Source organism: Chrysochloris asiatica, unplaced genomic scaffold (genome assembly GCF_000296735.1).
Source record: "Chrysochloris asiatica unplaced genomic scaffold, ChrAsi1.0 scaffold00479, whole genome shotgun sequence".
Classification (NCBI taxonomy): domain Eukaryota; kingdom Metazoa; phylum Chordata; class Mammalia; order Afrosoricida; family Chrysochloridae; genus Chrysochloris; species Chrysochloris asiatica.
The window spans coordinates 212,754-232,428 of record NW_006408997.1 but is presented as its reverse complement, the minus strand read 5'-3'; the positions used below and the strand labels follow the sequence as shown (position 1 = coordinate 232,428).

Sequence of the window (19,675 nt, the reverse complement as noted above, 5' to 3'; positions counted from 1 at the left end):
AATGAAACAAACTATATGAATGGTTGAATGTGAAGCTGATGATGTGCCCTGTAAACTTTCACTCAATCCAAAATAAAAACATTTAATAAAAAAAATAAAAAAATCTTTACGGGAATAGAAAGCCTTATCTTTCTCCCGTGGAACGGCTGGTGATTTCAAACTGTTGACCTTGAGGTTAGCAGCCTTCTGCCAAGTGAAAAAATACATAAAACCTTTCAATGAGGTTTTTTTTTTTTTTTCAACTAGTAAACACTTGCTTTATTTACTCCTGAGATTTATTAACTAATATTTTGTGCACAAAGATTAAGAAAATCTGGGGTGAAGACAGTGGATTGAAAAATCAGCATTTATTTATTTTTTCCTTCCTGAAACTCCATTAAAATGTCAGTAGAGCAATTTTTTAAAGCTATAAATCCACAATAACAAAGAGAACAAAAAAGAAGGAGATAAAAACCAACAAACTTTGTAAGTTGGAAAGCAGATAGGTGAACAGTAACTGTGTTAGCTGCCTAGAGAAAGTTGAATAGTAGGCCAATAAATTGGGAAAGCCAACGAACTATCCAAGTTGCTTTCCTCAAAAGGATCAGCAAATGACAACAGAAGGAATTCATGGATAAAAGAGGTGAATTTGTTGTTGTTGTTGTTATTAAGTGCCGTCGAGTCAATTCTGACCCATAGCAACCCTATATAGGGTTTCCAAGGAGCAGCTGGTGAGCTTGAACCACCAACCTTACAGTTCAAACGACTTTGCAATCTGACACATTAACCCACAGCGCCACACTAGGTGAATACTAGGTTATAAATAAGGCTTTAAAAAAACTTGATTTTTTTAAGTTACAGGTAGAGCCATGATTCCTTCTTGATTTCACACAGCCACGTGACAACTGCCACCTTCTTACCCTATCCCCACTCCAGAAAAACTGGACGCTCATCCTCTGTAAAGAGTATAACAGAATCTGCACAGACTACAGAAAATCAAGCACAACTGAGGGCATATAATAACTAATAACAAGGGGACTAACAGTGAAAGCGACCAAATTCTCTTCCCTACTGGGCTTCTTCAACTTCAACTGATAAAATACACCCTGCAAGAAGACTGTTGTTGATGCTAAGTGTCATAGAGTTGTTTCCGATTCATAGTAACCCTACATAGGGTTCCCAAGGAGTAGCTGGTGAGTTTGAACCACCACCCTTACAATTAGCAGTCCAGTGCTAATCCAACAGCACCACACCAGATTAGAAACTTTTTTTTTTTTTCTAGACACTTTGATCAACTCTCTGGTAGCGCAGTGGTTACGAATCGGGCTGTGAACCGCAAGGTCAGCAGTTTGAAACTACCAGCTGTTCTGCGGGAGAAAGATGAGGCGTTCTGCTCCCGTAAAGATTTACAGCCTCGAAAACCCTGTACAGGGTCACTATGAGTCAGAACCAACTTCATGGCACACAGCACCAGCCACTGGTGGAAAGATTAAAAACCTGTCAGTGGAGTTACTTAGGATATGGCTGAACTAGGATACCTCCCAATCAGCTTTTAGTGTCTCACTCTAAAGCAGCTGACCAAGGATCTCCTGAGAACTGAGGAATGCATATAATATAACAAACTGAAAGGTAGTTTAAGAGAGGAAAACACACAACACTGATTCTATAGAGAGATAACAAAAGCATAAAGAAAACACACAAAAAAAAAAACACCACAAAAAAACCTTGAAAATTAAAGATTTGATAACCAAATGAAAGACTTCAAAAAAGAGACTGAAAATCTTTTGAAAGTACAGCAAAAAGGACAAAAGTAGAAAACAGGATAAAGAAACATTTTTTTTTTTTTTTAATTTATACAATGAGTCCAATCTGGTTGAGACACAACATCTAAAAAAAGTTTTTTAGGATAAAAGAGAAAAAAGAGGGAAGAAGCTGAAAAAATAATTCAAGAAAACTGGAAAACATGATTTTCTAGAATTAAAGGACCTACCATAACTATACACTACAGAAATGAAAAAAAACCCAAGACTCTAACCAAGGCATAAAAAAAAAAACCAAACCCACTGTCATCGAGTCAATTTCACCTCATGATGGCCCTACACAAGATTTCCATGACTATGTACCTTTACAGGAGCAGACAGTTTCTCATCTCTCCCCTGACTATGTATATGGGGTGGTAGGTTTGACCCACTAACCTTGCAGTTAACAGCCCAATGCCTAAACCACAGCTTCTTATACCTATGCATATTACTGTGAAATTCTGGATTGCTAAAATCAAAAGGTCCTAGAAAATGGCTATATAAGCCTATCTTGGAAATCCTATGCAGGGTCGCTATAGGTCAGAATCAACTCAACAGCACTTAACAACAACAATGTTGTAGTTAGGAACCACTAAGTTCCAACTCATAGTGAACACATGAACAACAGAACAAAACACTGCCCTGTCCGGTCTGTGCCATTCTCACAATTAATATTTTTGATCCCATTGTTGTAGCCATTATATTGTATGTTGTATAGCTACACTGTTGTTGTTTTTAAGTGCCATTGAGTCAGTTCCAACTCACAGTGAATCTGTACAGAGTTTCCAAGGAGCAGCTTTGGGTTTGAATTGCCATCCTTGCAGTCACCAGTCCAGTGCTTATCCTACATCATAACACAAGGACTCCATATATATCTATGCTGTTGGTACGTGTCATCTAGTCAGTTCCAACTCAAAGAGACCCTGCATAAGGTTTCTGAGAAGTAGCTGGTGGGTTTGAACTGCAGATCGTATGGTTAGCAGAAAAGTGCTTATCCTACAGTGGTACATCAGGACCCTGTATATGTCTATGTTGTTGTTAAGTGTTGTTGAGTTGGTTCCTACTCATAGAGATCCCATATAGGGTTGCCGAAGAGCAGCTGGTGGGCTTGAACTATTGACCTTGTAACTCGCAATCCAGTGCTGATCCTATAGCACCACACAGATGTCCATGTATACCTATGTTTGTTGTTGTTAAATGCCACCGGGTATGTTCCAACTCATAGCAACCCTGTATTCCAAGGAGCGACAGGTGAGTTTGAACCGCCAACCTTGTGGTTCAAACTGACCTTGCGGTCCAGTGCTTTATCCCACAGCACCACACCTGGACTCCGTGTATATGTATTGTTGTTGCTAAGTGCCTCAGAGTCAGTTCCGACCTATAGCAATATTGTATAGGGTTTATGAAGAGCAGCCTAGTGAGCTTCATCCGCCAATCTTGCAGTTCAACCTACTTTGCAGTCCAGTGCATTAACCCACAGCGCCACACCAGGACTCCATGTATATCTATGTTGTTGTTGTTAAGTGCTGTCAAGTAAGTTCCGACTCACAGCAACCCTGTGTAAGGTTTCCAAGGAGCTGCTGGTGAGCTTCAACCACCAACCTTGTGGTTCAAATTGACTTTTCAGTCCAGCGCATTAAACCACAATGCCACACCAGGACTCCGTATATCTATAGTCATATGTAAATATGATTGTGTGTGCCTCATATATATTCACAGATCTTATAAAGCACATAGGTGTCAGCTACTAAGATTTCCTATACATGTATAAACAACTAGTGGAATTGGTTTACTGGATTTAAGGGTTTAGGACCATAGTCTCATGGATTAATAATTTAGTCAAGTGGCATAACAAAGTTTTCCACCCTAGTTCGGTGAGTTGCATCTGGCGTATTACAAGTTTTTAAGCAGCCATCTAAGATACAACAATTGCTCTCTACTTATCTGGAGTAAAGAAAATGAAGGTAGCTGAAGACTCACTGAAGAAACTAGTCCACGACTAAGAACTCACAAAAACCATGGCACTGTTGTTAACATTGTTAAGTGCCGCCTAGTCAGTTCCAACTCATAGCAAGGGTTTCCAAGTAGCAGCTGGTGGCTTTTAACTGCTGACCCAATGGTTTGCAGTCCAACGCTGAGCCACACCACAAAAACCATGGCCTCTTCTAATCTAAGAGCAGATTACAACTAGACCAGAAGATCTAGATGGTACATAGCTACCACTACTGACCATTCTGACGAGCAACACATTAGAAGGTCCGGATAAGAATGAGAGAAAACAAGAACAAAACTAAAATTCATTAAAAACAAACAAAAAATTTTACTGGACAGGTAAGATACTGGAGGATCCCCCAATACGATTGCCTTAAAATGCCTGTGACAGTTAAGTTTTATGGCAATTAGGCTAGGCCAAGATTCTCAATGAGTTGATAGTTAAGATGTAGTAATGCCCCATGAAAAGATCAATATAATGCAATCACCCTATGATACAATATGCTGTGAGCAGCCAATAAATTGAAAGAGTTTCCACAGGGGTGTGGACTGCTTCCAATATATTGAACATTCAGGTACAGCTTGTTACTTGTCTGCTGAGTCTGGACCCTACATTTGGCTTGTCATCTGACCTCCAGCTCTTTGGACTTGACCCAGTAGTCTGCTCTACTGCTTTCCAATCCTGAGAGTCATCAGCAGTCTGTCATCTTACCTGCCAAACCTGCCTGCTGGCTTTCTGACCTGCTGATCTTAATCAGCTCTACAGCTACATGAGTAAAAAGCCTCTAGTCTGACATGTGACCCATGGACTTGGGACTTGCACACCTCTACAACTATGTGAGCCATTTCCTTGATATAAATGTGTCTTTATATATACAATTACAAGCGTCAATGGTTTTGCTTCTCTAGAGAATCCAAACAGCAAATATTTAGTCAAAATTAAAAATGAGAACAGGGGCAGGGAAGCAAGAAAAATAGGAACAGAACAGAAAAAATGAGAATACTAACACATTGTGAAAATTAAAATCAATGACCTAGAACAATTTGTATAAAAATTATTCATTAGGAACTTAACTCACTGTGTAAACGTTTACCTAAATAAAACAATAAGATAAGAAGAAAGAAAAATAACTCAAGAAATGAAAAAAAAAATTCAGTATGGGTTCAGACTTATAAAAGGAAGTAAAAATTCTAAGGAGTAATAATAGTTTAACATTTCTAAATGACTTCCAATCTAGAATTCTACACCTACTAAGTTATCAATCAAGAATACAAGTGAAAAATTAATCTTACAAGGTCTCAAATTTACCTCCCATACAACTTTTCCCAGTTAAGATGTAGTATACAGCAAATTCTCATTTAGTCCAGTGTGCTACTTTAAAAGATATATGTCAAAAATTGCACCTCAACCTTGAATGTTTAAATAGTATGAACAGTTTGCTGGTTTTAAGATTATCTTTTAGCCTGGGAATACTAGAGATCATTTATAGGAATAGGGTTTCAGATAATAAACTAAGAACTTAGAAGCAACTGCACCTACTTTAAAATGCTGTATTAATGCTGCATCAAAATAAGGTAGCAAACAAAGACAAAGGATCCAAGAAAGAGCTGATACAACACAAAATGAAAAAGGTCCTAGAATGACTGGTATACGCTAAGCATAAAGAGAAACTAGTATATATTAGAACAGATCAGAAACTAATAGAAGCCCTGATACACTTTATATCTTGGAAATTTTAATAAGCAGAGCAAAGTTAGAGGTTAAATGACAAACAATGCACAGACAAAGCAGTAAATAAAAAATAAGATTATTATTAAATTCAGGAAAAACAGAGGTATAAGGAAACCATTACATGATTAGTTACAAATATCTTTGTTGCTGTTACTAAGTACCATCCAGTTGGTTCCAACTCACAGCAACCCTCTACAGAGTTTCTTAAGTTGACACATCAAAATAATGTAATATCTAAAATGACTTAAAGAAAAGAAAAGAAAATGGAGTTCTGATGTGGCGCTGTAGCTCAATAAGTTGGACTGCAAAGTCAGTCTGAACTGCAAGATCATCAGTTCAAGTTCACCAGCCACTCCTCGGAAACCCTAAACAGGGTCGCTATGCATCAGAAACAACTCTATGGCACTTAACAATAACAACAACAAAATTACTAAGTAAGAGTGCTGGTATGACACTATAGGATAAGCACTGGGCTGCTAAAACGTAAGCTCGGCAGCTCAAACCCACCTTGGAAACCATATACAGGGTTACTATGAGTCAGAACTGACTCAACAGCAGTTAACAACAACAAAATTATAAACAGGGAGTGCGGTGGCTCTGTAGAAGAAACACTGGACTTCAATTCACAAGGTTGCAAGTTTGAGCCCACCAGCTGCTCCATGGGAGAAAGATCAGGCTTTCTGCTCCCAAAAAAGATTTACAGTCTTGGAAATCCTATATAATATAATATCCTTATGAGTAGGGACCAACTCAATGGCATTTAAACAACAACAAAATTATAAAAATATTAGGAATATGGAGAAATGGGGAAAGTAAATAAATAGTACAATGTTGTGGGTAGTGTGGTAAAAAATTAAACCTCATCTTCAAACTAAACACATTACATAGGGCCTGAAATGGGGGGTGGGGGGTGGGGGTAGGGAGGCACCAATGTAAGCATGCTAAAAGTCTGGAGAAAAGTATCAAAATGACCAGTTAAGACAAACGATATGCCTATAAAGTAAACAGTAACACCCATGAGGAACATACACCTTAGAGTAGGCGGTATTTGCCCAAAAATAAAATACAGAAAGTAGGAATGAGTAGGAAAAGAAGGGTGAATGGAAACAAGGAGCTAAGGGAAGAATTGAGAAGAGTGCTATTTACATTGAGGGAATTGCAATTAATGTCACAAAACAAAATGTGAATGAACTGTTGAATGAGAAACTAATGTGCTTTCACCAAAACTGCAATAAAATGTTCAAAAACTTAAAAATCAGCTAAGAGTTGAGGTGACTGCCTCTTGAAAGGGGAACCTGTAAGGTGAAATAGGTAGCATTGCTAACTAGCCTGAGAACACTATTTGACTCTAAAGTATATTCATATTCAACTTTGATAAAACTAAAACAATAACAAAAATTATATAAATTAATACAAGTTTTGCCACCCTTGATAAAAGGAGAGCAACACTGCTAAAAATTGGTAATTTAATGCAGACTTCTTTATCATAATACCATACATAACAAAAGACCAGTGTTTTCCATAGTTAATTACCTTTTGATTTTCTTCCACTTCAGTTCGTATTTCCAAACTCACAGCTGTTTTAGTTATTGCTCTAAGGGAGAATACCATTGTAAGTGCTTAGTTTAACAACTGATATAAATGCCCCTCTATTTCCTTACATTTAAAAAAAGGAAAAAGCATTAAGGCTTTAAATTCAATAAATACATATTTTCCCTCTCTAAGATGTGCCTTTTTCTTTTTCCATGACTGCAAGACATAACACCAAAGAAAACCAGAAAAATAATAGCACTTTAAACCAAGTTCATTTACTACAAAGTTCTTAGTTTATTATCTCAAGTGCTCACAGACTAAAAGATAATCTTAAACTAGTAAACTGTTCATCTTATTTAAACAATCAAGGTTAAGGTGAAATTTTTGACATGTATCTTTTCAAGTAGCACACTGGACTAAACGGGAATTTACTATATGACTTTTAAGTCCTATCTAAGAATTATACTTAAAGGATAATAAATACTCAAATAAATTTATTTACAAAAATCTCGTAAGTTAAGATACATTAGTGATTCAAGAAAAAGACTGGCAGTCAATTAGTTCTAAAAATCAATTCATTCTAAGTCATTAGTTCTAAAAATCTGAGTTTTTAAACAATGTTGCCTTGCAGGGTAACATTATACAATTAAAATAATGTTAGAAAACCTGCATTCTGTATCTTATTTGGTCACTAAGGGCAAACGTAAATGGAACTCTTAAAACTACAGTTTGTGTGAGATTCAAGATTGGCTACATATGCATACACTATATTTTGTTGACTCGTCCAATTCTGAAATTTAGGTATTATTATTCCCATTTTGTTGATAAGGAAACTGAAAGAGATTGCTGTTTACTGCAAAAGTAACACAACTAATAAATGCCAGGATCAAAAGCACAATATAGCTATTAAACCACAAAATGCCGTCTTATTTCTCTTAAAAACAATTAGTACTAGTAGCAGTGGTAATAGTAATAAAGAACTTTACCGTGCTTGCAGGTAAAATGAGTCTAACTGGGTATTATGATGAAGAAAACTTCTCAAAGTTTTAGTTAATATTACCTTGCTTTAGTAGGGAAATTTTGACTAAGATCCTTCATAACCACCAAAGCTAACTCAGGAGGAGCAGCCAAGATTCGGGCAGCAGTCTGGAAACTTAGATCTGCAACAATATAATTTAATGTGCATTAATCTAAGGCAATGAGAGGTAGAAAAAAAAAAACCCTACACATTATTGTTTTTAAGTGCCATCGAGTCAGTTCTGACCCAAAGTGACCCTGTATAGGGTTTCTGATGAGCAGCGTGCGGCTCAAATCAACTTTGCAGTTCAGCACATTAACCCACAGTACCACACCAGGACTTCCACACATTGACTTCCCATTATTTTCTGCAAAATAAGAATGACTAAGAACATCAAGGGAGAAGAGCAGAATGCAGGACCCTACCCACAGAAGCAGGCCAGAGATGGAGGCAGAATCAAAGACATGGAGAGAGGGAACAGCTGGGGACTCTAGACCTAGAGAGGGAGAGGGGCTGTGTACTGATGACCAGGGGGAAGGCTTATAGGGTATCCCCCTTGGTTGGTTGATGATGCATGGAGGGGATTGTAACCATGGCAATGAAACAATGCACAATAGGATGAATGTAAAGCTAATATTCTCCCATGTAAACGATCACATAATTCACAATAAAACATTTAAAAAAAAAGAATGACTAAGAAAACAATTGGAGTCTTGGTGTGGTGCGGTGGAATAAAGCACTGACTACAAGGTTAGTTTAAACCACAAAGTTGGCAGTTCAAACTCAACAGCTGCTCCTTGGAAACTCTATATAGGATCACTATGAGTTGGAACCAACTTGTCACTTAACCACAATAACAACAAGAAAGCAGCTATCAGAAAAGCTGACCTTTGCTTAAGTTTCTACTGACTTCATAGCTCCCTAAAGAATATTATTATAGCAGTCCCTCAATATACCTACTTTAAAGATTAGGTGATATACTAACAACTCTTGTTGTTAGCAGCTGTCAAGTTTTCTGATTCATGACAACTTAGTGCATACTGGAACAAAACACTGCCAGGTTACACACAATAGCCATGATTACCTGTAAGTTAAGAGCCACTGCAATCAATGGTTTTTATTTAACGGTTTTTCTAATTAGATCTTTAGGCCTTATTTCTAGTCCATGTTAGTCTGGAAGCTCTACTGAAACCTATTCAACATAATAGAAATACACAAGTCTTCAGTAACAAACAGGCAGTGTTGCACGAGGTGCACTGAGCACAATCAAATGGGGGCCTTTAGCATAAAATGAGAATTCTAGCACTGAACCACCAATTTCTCATACTAACTAAATTGAGCCCAAATCCTTTGCCTTTTATGTTTGGGGAGAAAACATAATAGTTCTTTGGAGCCGGAAAGTACTCATACACCCTGTCATGTTGATATACCATGAACATTCTAGAAATACAGGGTTTTTAAAATATATACATATAGTAACATAACAACTAAGACAAAAATGCTTCCAGTAATAACTGCTTATGTACATGGTCACATAGAGACAGATTTTACATATTAATTGTAAATAGTCATTCTCCTTAGTGTTATCTATTTGTCTATGAAATGACTTTTTTCTATGAATAACAATTAATAATATTTTAAAATATGTGGTATTTTATAATTATGTGACTATACAAAATAAAATTCAAATTTGCATTTTTATATCACAAATTATCAAAATATAGGCTGCTGTTTTCTCTGGAATTTTATTACCTTGCAATTGCCAGACTTTTAAAGGTGCCATTTCATTTGTGCTCTCCACAAGATGCTTTCTGAGTTCTTTCAACTGCCCCTTCAGATCAGGGTGTAGATCTCTAAAACAAAATCATTTCTTTAATGTGTATTTTTTTTTCTCAGCACATACTTAAGGTATTGTCATGATTTTTCCCTTGCCAACCTGAGGAAAATATCTACACTATACTAAGGAGTCCTGGTATGGTGCTATACGATAAGCACTGGACTACTAACCAGAAGTTAGTGGTTCAAATCCAATAGGCACTCCTTCAATTTCAACATCACTGGCTTTAGTGGTTGGTGTGTAAATATGAATACCAACGAAATTGACTGGTCCTCCTTGTAGGCGTATAGGTATTATCCTATCACAGACAGCACTATACGTCAAGATATATTTTGAAATGGTCTTTTTCATGATAAATGAGATGCATTTCTCTTTAGTTTTTCATTCCCAGTATAGAAACCATATGACTGTCAGATTCAAAATGGACTTCAATCATTTTTAATTTATCTTCTGGATTTTAGTCATTAGTGTCTAATGTATCAAATCTGTTCTTGAGATGATCTCTAAATTCAGGTGGGGTATGTTCAAGGTCATATTTTGACTCTTGTGGAGTTTTACAATTGTCTTCAGTTCCAGCCTAAACCTGCATATGAGCAGTTGAAGGTCTGTTCCACAGTCTATGCCTAACCTTGTTCTGATGATAGGAAGCTTACTTACCTTCTCTTCCCAGAGATGTAGTCAATTTTATTCCTGTGTATTTCTCTGGTGAAGTCCTTGTGTATATCAGACTTTATCATCGTTTATAAAAGATATTTGCAATGAAGAATTGGTCTTTCAAAATTCTATCATGCAATCTCCAGTATATTTTCTTTCACTAAGACCATATTTCCCAACTACTGATCCTGCCTCTGTGTTTCCAACCTTTACATTCCAATCACCAGTACTTATCAAAACATCTTGATTGCATGTTTGATCAATTTCAAACTGACTTTGGTGACTGGTACATAAATTTGAAAATAGTGCTATTAACTGGTCTTCATTTGTATATTATCAAAGATAGCATTTTAAGTCACAATGTTATCTTGAAATATTCTTTTTGATGATGAATGTGACCTATTCCTCCTCAGCTTATCATCCCTAGCATAATAAACCATATGACTGTCATCAAGGCAAGCAATCAAGTCCCTTCAGGGCAAAGCCCCTTCCAAGACTGAAACTTAAAGGGAATACACGAGCCGGCATGTAATCTTGATGGTGACCACGTTGGTCTACTGATGAGTGGAAGAGGGGGAAAGCAACAATGAAGATGTGGGCTGAGTCAGACCATGTTACATAGAATCCTGTTGACCTGGAGTATGGTGAGACCTGGTTGGCCAGAAGTATGGTGAGACCTGGGCACTCCTGAGCCAATGAACAAGGACATAGCCACACACGGCTAGATCAGAGAGTGAAGCCATCAGCTGATATGAAGTGAAAGGAGATGCACAAGAATGCCCATACTTGCAGATAGTACCAGCTTTAATGGCTGGATGATCAGAACTCAAGTAGAGGAAGATAAAAAAAAATTTTTTTTTTTTTTTATAAAGAAAACAAGTGTAAATCACTATAATTTGATGAATTTGACCTATATTTATGGATGTAGTAGCTTAAAATACCAACCAAGAAGGAAGGAATCTTCATAGCAAGGACAATTCCCATCCCTTCAGTACAACAGGGTTGATAGGGATGGGTTACTTAGACACTGGCTACCTAAAATGGAGGGGAAAGAGGGGAGAAGGCTATAAAGGCACAAAGTGGCTGGCTTACAAGTTTTCAAGAGGGAGTTTAGTTTCAGAGTGGGCGGGGGAAGATAAAATCTTCACTGAGTGGTTTTCATCCTGTCTAGATGGGCCAGGTGAATGGAGATGGGGATAAGACTCTTATGATTCACTAGTGAGTAATTGTTATCATGGCTGCTATTGTTGCAACTGTAAAGGTAGAGGTTTTGTTGAAAAAGCAGCGAGCTGGTCATCTTGCAGTCCAGGAGGGGAGGATCCTGGGACCATCAAGGGAGAAGAGCAGGAGCTGAGTGTGGGACCCTATTCAGAGAAGCGGCGACACCCGATACAGAGGAGAGATGGAGCAGCTGGGGACTCTAGACTTATGTAGGTAGAGAGGCTGTGTGCTGGCAGACAGGGGGCAGGCTTGCAGGATATGCCCTTTGGTTGTTTGAATGATTGTGTATTCTTGAGAGTTTTAGTGTAGATCTAAAAAAAAAAACCAACAGAGGGAATAGAAGCAAATACTGTTGAATAACGACGCATGGAGGGGATTGTAATCAATTCAATGAAAGAAAATATGATAGGATGAGTGTAAAACTGATGCTCTTCCATGTAAACTATCACTCAATTCACAATAAAAATTTGAGAGAAAAAAAGAAATGGTTGATGACAAAGAGCTAAAAATACTGAATGATGCACTGAAGGCACTGGCAAAGAACAAGGCTCTGGGAATTGATGGAATACAAATTGAAATCTTTGGATTTTGATGAAATACAAATTGAATGCAAACTTAAGCAGCACTGGAAGCATTCACTCATCTATGTGAAGAAATTTGAAAGTCAGCTACCTGGCCAAATAACTGGAAGAGATCAGTATCTCCAAGGAGAAGTGACCCTAGATTATGCGGAAATCACTGGATAATACCAGTATCACATGCAAGTAAAATTTTGCTAAAGATAATTCAAAACGCCTGCAACAGCAGCACATTAACAGGGAACTAACTGCCAAAGGTTCAAGCTGGATTCAAAAGAGGACATGAAACTAGGAATATCATTGCTGATGTCAGATGGATGTTGGCTGAAAGCAGAGAATACCAGAAAAATGTTTACCTGTGCTTTATTGACTATGCAAAGGCTTCTGACTGTGTAAATCATGACAATCTATGGACAATATTGCAGAGAATGAGTTTTCTGGAACATTTAATTGTGCCAATGAAGAACCTATATATAGACCATAAGGCAAGTGTTCTAACAGAACAAGGGAACACTGAATGGCTTAAAATTAGAAAAGGTATATGCCAGGGTTGTATTCTTTCACCATACTTATTCAATCTGTATGCTGAGCAAATAATCTGAAAAACTGGATTATATGAAGAAGAACATGGTATCAGTATTGCAGGAAGATTCATTAACAACCTGTGATATGCAGATGATACAACCTTACTTGCTGAAAGCGAAGTAGAATTAAACTATTTATTGATGAAGATCAAAGACACAGCCTTTGATATAAGTAGCACCTCAATGAAAAGAAACCAAAAGTCCTAACCACTGGACTAATAAATAACATCAAGGTAAATGGAAAAAAGATTGAAGTTGTCGAAGACTTTGCTTTGCGTGGATCAACGATCAACACTCAGAGAAGCAGCTATCAAGAAACCAAATGACATATTGCATTAGGCATATTTGCTGCATAAGACCACCTTACAGTGTTCAAGAGCAAAGAGGGCAGTTTAAGGACTAAGGTGGGTCTGACCCAAGTCATGGTATTTTCAGTAGCCTCATATGCATGTGAAAGTTGAACAATGAATGAATAAGGAAGACTATAGAGAAGAATATTAAAAGTACCATTGTTGTTCTTGTTAAGTGCCATCGAGTCGATTCCGACCCATAGCAACCCTGTATAGGGTTTCCAAGGAGCAGCTGGTGAGCTTGAACCACCGACCTTGCAGTTCAAATGACTTTAAAGTACCACAGACTGCCAAAAAACAAACAAACAAATCTCATACTTTGGACGTATTATCAAGAGGGACAAGTCCCTTGAGAAGGACATCATGCTTGCTAAATTGAGGGTCAATGAAAAAGAGGAAGAGCCCAAGTGAGATGGATTGGTACATTGGCAACAACAAAAGGCCCAAATGTAGAAGTGATTGTTAGGCTGTTATAAAACCAGGCAGTGTTTCACTCTATTGTGCATAAGGTCGCTAAGAATTAGTAAAGACTCAACAACATCAAACAAAAACAATAACACACAATTATCCACCCACAACAGAAACAAATGCAACATTTAAAATAACAACTAAGATTTTTCCACTATAAAATTCTATGCTTTCATAATGTGTTTACAGAATGATACTTACTCAAATCAGCATTCTTAATCCCTTTACATATAACAAATTCTTATAAAATGTACTTCAACATGTATAAAAATTCCTGTGCTTTCTCTGCATTTTTTTCTGGCAAACAGTCAAGAATTATCTAATGTAAAACACACTTAATTTTCTTGAAACAAAATTAAGTTAAACAATTTTATTTTTCCCATTTTGCCCAACAGTAAAATGGCATGTAAAGTTATAATATGAACTGAAAAGCACAGAAAAAGAAATAAATTTAAGCCATAGGAGGGCAGTATATCTGTATCATTTAGTATGTTTCAGAATATCGGCAAATCATAAACTAAAAGATCCTGATGGCACAATGGTTTAATATTCAACTGTTAATAGGAAGGTCTGTAGTTTGAACCTACTAGAATCTACAGGAAAAAGATGTTGGCAGTCTACTTCTGAAAAGGTTACAGTCTTGGAAACCCAATAGGACAGTTCTATTCTGTCCTATAGGATTCCTATGAGTTGGAATCACCTTGATGGCAATGAGTTTTAGATTTAATATTAACTAAGTGGAAATCTCTTTACTTAAAAATAAATATATAGAGACCTGTGCATCAGATAGTAATTGGAAAGATGATGTTTAGAATGTGAGGAAGCCTGGAGATTTAGAGAATACAGACATTTCCCAAAACAGACACAATATGTTCTTTTCATTGTTAAGTGCCACTGAATCCGTCCCGACTCATAGCGACACTGTACAAAGTTTCCAAGGAATGGCTAGTGAACTTGAACCACCTACCATGGTGTTCAAGCCAACCTTGCAGTCCAGTGCATTATCCCACAATGGCACACCAGGACTTCAGGTACAATATACATACCTTAATTTTCCAAAAAGGAATCCTTGAACTTCATCAATAGGATCATTTTCTCCTATCACTGTGGCATTTACTTCAGTTCCTGTAAAAGTGTAAGAAATACATGGTGAATTGCTCAGATTAAAAAGAAAAAGGTTACGAAGCTCAGAAAGTTTTCTAAACGTAATATTTAATGTTAGATATCCCAATGAACATCTTACAGTAATTCCTTAAACAGAATAAATGCTTTAATATTTCCACTAGTCCTGAATAAAGAATGTATTTTTCCCTTAAACTTTTAAAAAATTTATGTTAAAAATTTCAAAATTATAAAACAGATTTTTCAAGGTTAAAATTTGGAAATAATTTCCAATTAGACAATAAATTCCTTAATATAATTAGTCACAGAAATAAAAAATGAGATACTAAATTATCTTCCATCTACTTTATTACTAAAATTGATAGTTTTTATATTTATTTTTAAGGAAGAAACAAAAAGATTACACATATAACTTTGGCTGAAATAAAAAATCACAAACCCTAGGATTTTAAATAGGAGTCTTAGTGTGACACTGTAGGATAAGCACCGGACTGCTAACCACAAGACCAGTGGCTCCTCAGAAACCCTAAAAAGGGTTGATATAAGTGAGAACTGACCGGAGAGAATGTAACAATAATATCCATAGTAAACTGTTTCAAATGCAGAAAATAGTAATGCAAAATTTTTTTATTAATTCCATATAAAGTAGGCTAAGATGTCACAAATTAATTGGAGTCACAAATTAATGACTATTTATGAACTACACAACAGCAACAATAGCAGTACTTACTAAATTATTTATTGTTGTTGTTGTTAAGTACCATTGACTCATAGCCACCCTGTATCGGGTTTCCAAGGAGCAACTGGTGAGCTTGAACCAGTGACTTTGCAGTTCAGTACATTAACAATGACTTGAAGTACAGCACATCAACTCATAGTGCCATACATCTTATTTATTCCTTCCAAAAACTTTAAGAAATAGCATCACCCACATTTACAAAGATGAAAATTATGACCTAGAAAATTTGCCTAAGGTCACCCAACTCATATGAAGCAAAACCAAGATTCAAACATTAAGTTGGTCATATTCCTAAATCTATTATTTTATTAGAACATATTCTGATTTAACTCAAATTTAAAAAGAAGGAAGAAAAAAAAAAAACAAACCCATACGCTGTTCTTATTTTTAAAATTCACCTTTCACCTGAGTATCATCCTTGGCCTTGTACTCAGTGCTTTTAATAGCCAGCTCCACACCATAGCCAGAAAGATAAACAGGCTCCTTTCCAGGGTTCTGTAAGTAGAGTAATGTTTTTCACCATTACAACACTGCTCATCAAAATGGCATGATACAAACATTTTATGTTATACGTGTACTACCCATCATCTACAACTGATTCAATATAAAATTTGAAACACTGAAAATCTCAGAACACGTTTTTAAAAAACATTAGCCATGTGGCCAATACAGTTCACCAAAATAATTTTTTTTTTTTTAGTAACAAATAACTTACCAAGTTACCAACAATAACATATCCACTTACCTAGCAGTTAAAATACAGATTTTCTGGGAGTGAGGGGGGTTATCAATTTAGGGTTTATACATGAGGTGCCTTGAATTTACTTGGTATGACTTTTCTATCCAAAGTCTTCTTAATTCCCATCAAGTGAATGGGAAGAACCATGCAAATAAGGTACATAGGATTCCAATGCTGTCATTCCTTAGTTTTACCCTGCAGCCACGTTTAAAAGGAGCTCAGAAGCAGTGAGCTAAGCCCTACAACTTGGAGAGTGAAGTGTCCAGCTGATAAAAAGAGAGGGCATATGCACAAGAACACCCACACTTGCAGATAATACCCACTTGACCTGGCTTCAATGATTGGATGATCAGAGCACAGAGGGGGAAAAAAAAGAGTAATCTGATACTATTTGATGAACTTGACCTACATCTACGGATGCAGCAGCTCAAAAGAGGGAACAAATCTTTACAGCAAAAATCATTCCCACCCCCTCCACACACAGAGTAGACAGATATGGACAACTTGGACACTGGCTACCCAAAATGGGGGGGAAGGGTACAAAGGCAAGAAGTAACTGGCTTATAAGCTTTCAAGAGGGAACCTAGAGCCAGGGGGCCTGGAGGAAAGCAGAATCTCCAGTGAGTAGTATCCAATCTGTCTAGGCGGAGCTGATGAAATGAAATGCAAATGGGTCTCTTGTGATACAACAGTGAATCATTGTTATCAGGACTGATTGTGAGGGTTGGAAATGTAAAGGTAGATGTTTTATAGTAAGGAAGGGAGTGATTAACTTTCCAGTCTACGAGTGGAGGTCCCTAGGACCATCAACGGAGAAGAGCCGAGAGCGGTACCCTACCCAGAAAAGCAGTGATACCTGAGATGGAGGCAAAGATGATGACATGGAAAGATGGAGCAGCTGGGGACTTTAGATCCAGAGAGGGAGAGGGACTGTGTGCTGAAGACTGGGGGTTGGGAGGAGGAGTGTAGGGGGGAGGTTTGTAGGGTATACACTTTGGTTGGTTGATGATGCATGGAGGGGATTGTAACCATGGCAATGAAACGATATACGATAGAATGACTGTAAAACTAATGTTCTATCATTTAATTCACAATAAAACATTTTTTAAAAAAAGGAGCTCAGAAATAGAGACAGAAGATCCCAGTACCATCATGAAGAGAGTACAAGTGACACAGCACTAAAAGCCGTGGAGCTGCTTCTGGAGGGAGAGGCGTGACCGATTTTTTCATTTTTCACTTATCTTTCCTCTTCTCCCCAACTGGGCTCGCACTGCCCAGCCCAGACGCCTTCAGGCAAACAGACACACACTCCCAAAGGGTCCAGCAATGGGCCCAAAGTTTACCCATGGCACAGAGAGGAGTCCCACAGGCTGCTTCTTATGACATCTGACTCTGGGACCCAGCCCTAAAGGTGACCTGGGTGAGACCGTTTATTGCTACATGCACAGCAAAGGCTACTGGACAGTTGACTATGATTTTATTTTTGTTTTTTGTTGGTGGTTTTTGTCTCTACTTTTATCTTGTTTTTGGTTTGGGTCCTTTTGGTCTCACTCTTTACCTGGAGGGTGGGAACTTTCTCCCCCTACCTTACCCAAGAAGAGACAGCAATTGTGCTCGTATAGTCGAGCTACAAGCATACCCTGTAATATCCCACCCTCTGGACAAGAGCCAATACCAGCTGCTAGGCATTACACATGAAAAGGAAAGCCTATCTCCAGATCATATCCACCAGGAGACACTCAGTAATCTTAACAACACTGCAACATACATCCATTTAAGCATTAAAACCCACATAACTACTGAAAAATGTCTCTAAGAAAAGATCTCAACACATGTCCCAAAACAGAAAAGACTGAGTCAAATGAGCTGGAGGCAGACACAGACTTTCCAGTACAAGAGCAAGCTTTGGATCTGCCTGAGAAGGAATTCAGAAGAACGATATGGAAACAAATTGAAATGCTCCAAAAAGAGGAAGAGAAAAATAAGGAAGAAGTCAGCAAAAGTGCTATAGGAGCAATCAAACAAGATAGATACAGTACTGTGAACTATTCAAAACATGCAAAAAGAGGTCCAGCTGAGTAATAATAAAGTATCAGAAATGGACAATACACTGAAAGGGCAAAGAAGTAGAATTGAAGAGATGGAAACCAGAACCAGCAAGCTATAAGACAAATCTCTCAATAATGCTAAGACAGAAGAGCAAGCATACAAAGATTAAAAAATCTAAAGATGGTCTAAGATTCATGCTGGATAATATGAAAAGGAAAACTTAAGAATTATTGGCATTCCAGAACAGGAAGAATCACAGAAGTCCACAGAGGAGATCACTGAGGAACTACTGGAAGAAAATTTCCCTAACATCTTGAAGGATGAGAAGATAAACATTCAAGAAGCTGAATGAACCACAGTAGGATAGACCCCCAAAAGGAAACCACCAAGACATATCATAATCAAGCTCTCCAAAATCAAAGACAAGGAGAGAATCCTAAAAGTAGACAAGGAAAAGAGAAGTGCTACCTACAAAGGCAAGCCAATCAGATTAAGCTCTGACTTCTGCGCAGAAACCACGCAGGCAAAAAGGCAATGAGGAGACATATATAAAACCCTAAAAGAAAAAACACTGCCAACCAAGAATTGTCTACCCAGCAAAAACTGTCAATCAAATACGATGGGGCAATCAAAACATTCCAGGATAAACAGAAGCTAAGAGATTTTGTCAAAGCCAATCCAGCACTTCAAAACATTCTAAAGGGAGTTCTTTGGAAATAAAACAAGTAAGAATAGACAACAACCAGAGACTGATAGATATGGCAACACCACCTGGAACTCAGTCTACAGATACCAGAGTTCAGAACAGAACAAAATTAAAACAGTGAATTCAAAGGACCAGTGAGGCCAATCAAAGATGAAACTATTAACAATGTCAAAGAATGGGAAAATATAGGAACAGGAATAAAGGTGGTGAGGAGGTCAACTAGATTGCAGGATACAATAAACTGTCTAAAATCATGGAAAACTTAATAGACTATACAGTAACTCCAGAGTAAATTAATACTTCACAACTTACCATGAAAATGAAGATACAAGTAAACAATGAAACATTAAAACTTAGAAGAAACTGACAAGAATTAGCACAAAAAAACATGAACTTAGCACAAGAAGGCATACAGAATAAAGGAGTGAACAGCAGCACAAAAAAATTAACATAATGAAAGCAATTAATTCATAAGTATTGATAATTACACTGAATGTCAATGGAATAAATGCACCAGTGAGAGACAGAAAGTGACAGAATGGATAAGAAAACAAGATCCTTCAATATGCTGCCTG

At 37.3% G+C, this 19,675-nt stretch overlaps 1 protein-coding gene across 1 annotated transcript in view; it reads right to left on the bottom strand.

The window, feature by feature from the left end:
* UGGT1 (UDP-glucose glycoprotein glucosyltransferase 1) overlaps positions 1-19,675 on the bottom strand; it is a 311,128-nt gene that overhangs the window by 210,510 nt on the left and 80,943 nt on the right. Inside the window, exons 7-11 of the mRNA XM_006877319.1 lie at positions 16,005-16,101; positions 14,792-14,870; positions 9,806-9,906; positions 8,096-8,195; positions 7,036-7,096 (exon numbers count right to left, since the gene is read on the bottom strand). Of these exons, the coding sequence (XP_006877381.1) occupies positions 7,036-7,096; positions 8,096-8,195; positions 9,806-9,906; positions 14,792-14,870; positions 16,005-16,101 (438 nt within the window). The remainder of the gene's footprint in view (positions 1-7,035; positions 7,097-8,095; positions 8,196-9,805; positions 9,907-14,791; positions 14,871-16,004; positions 16,102-19,675) is intronic.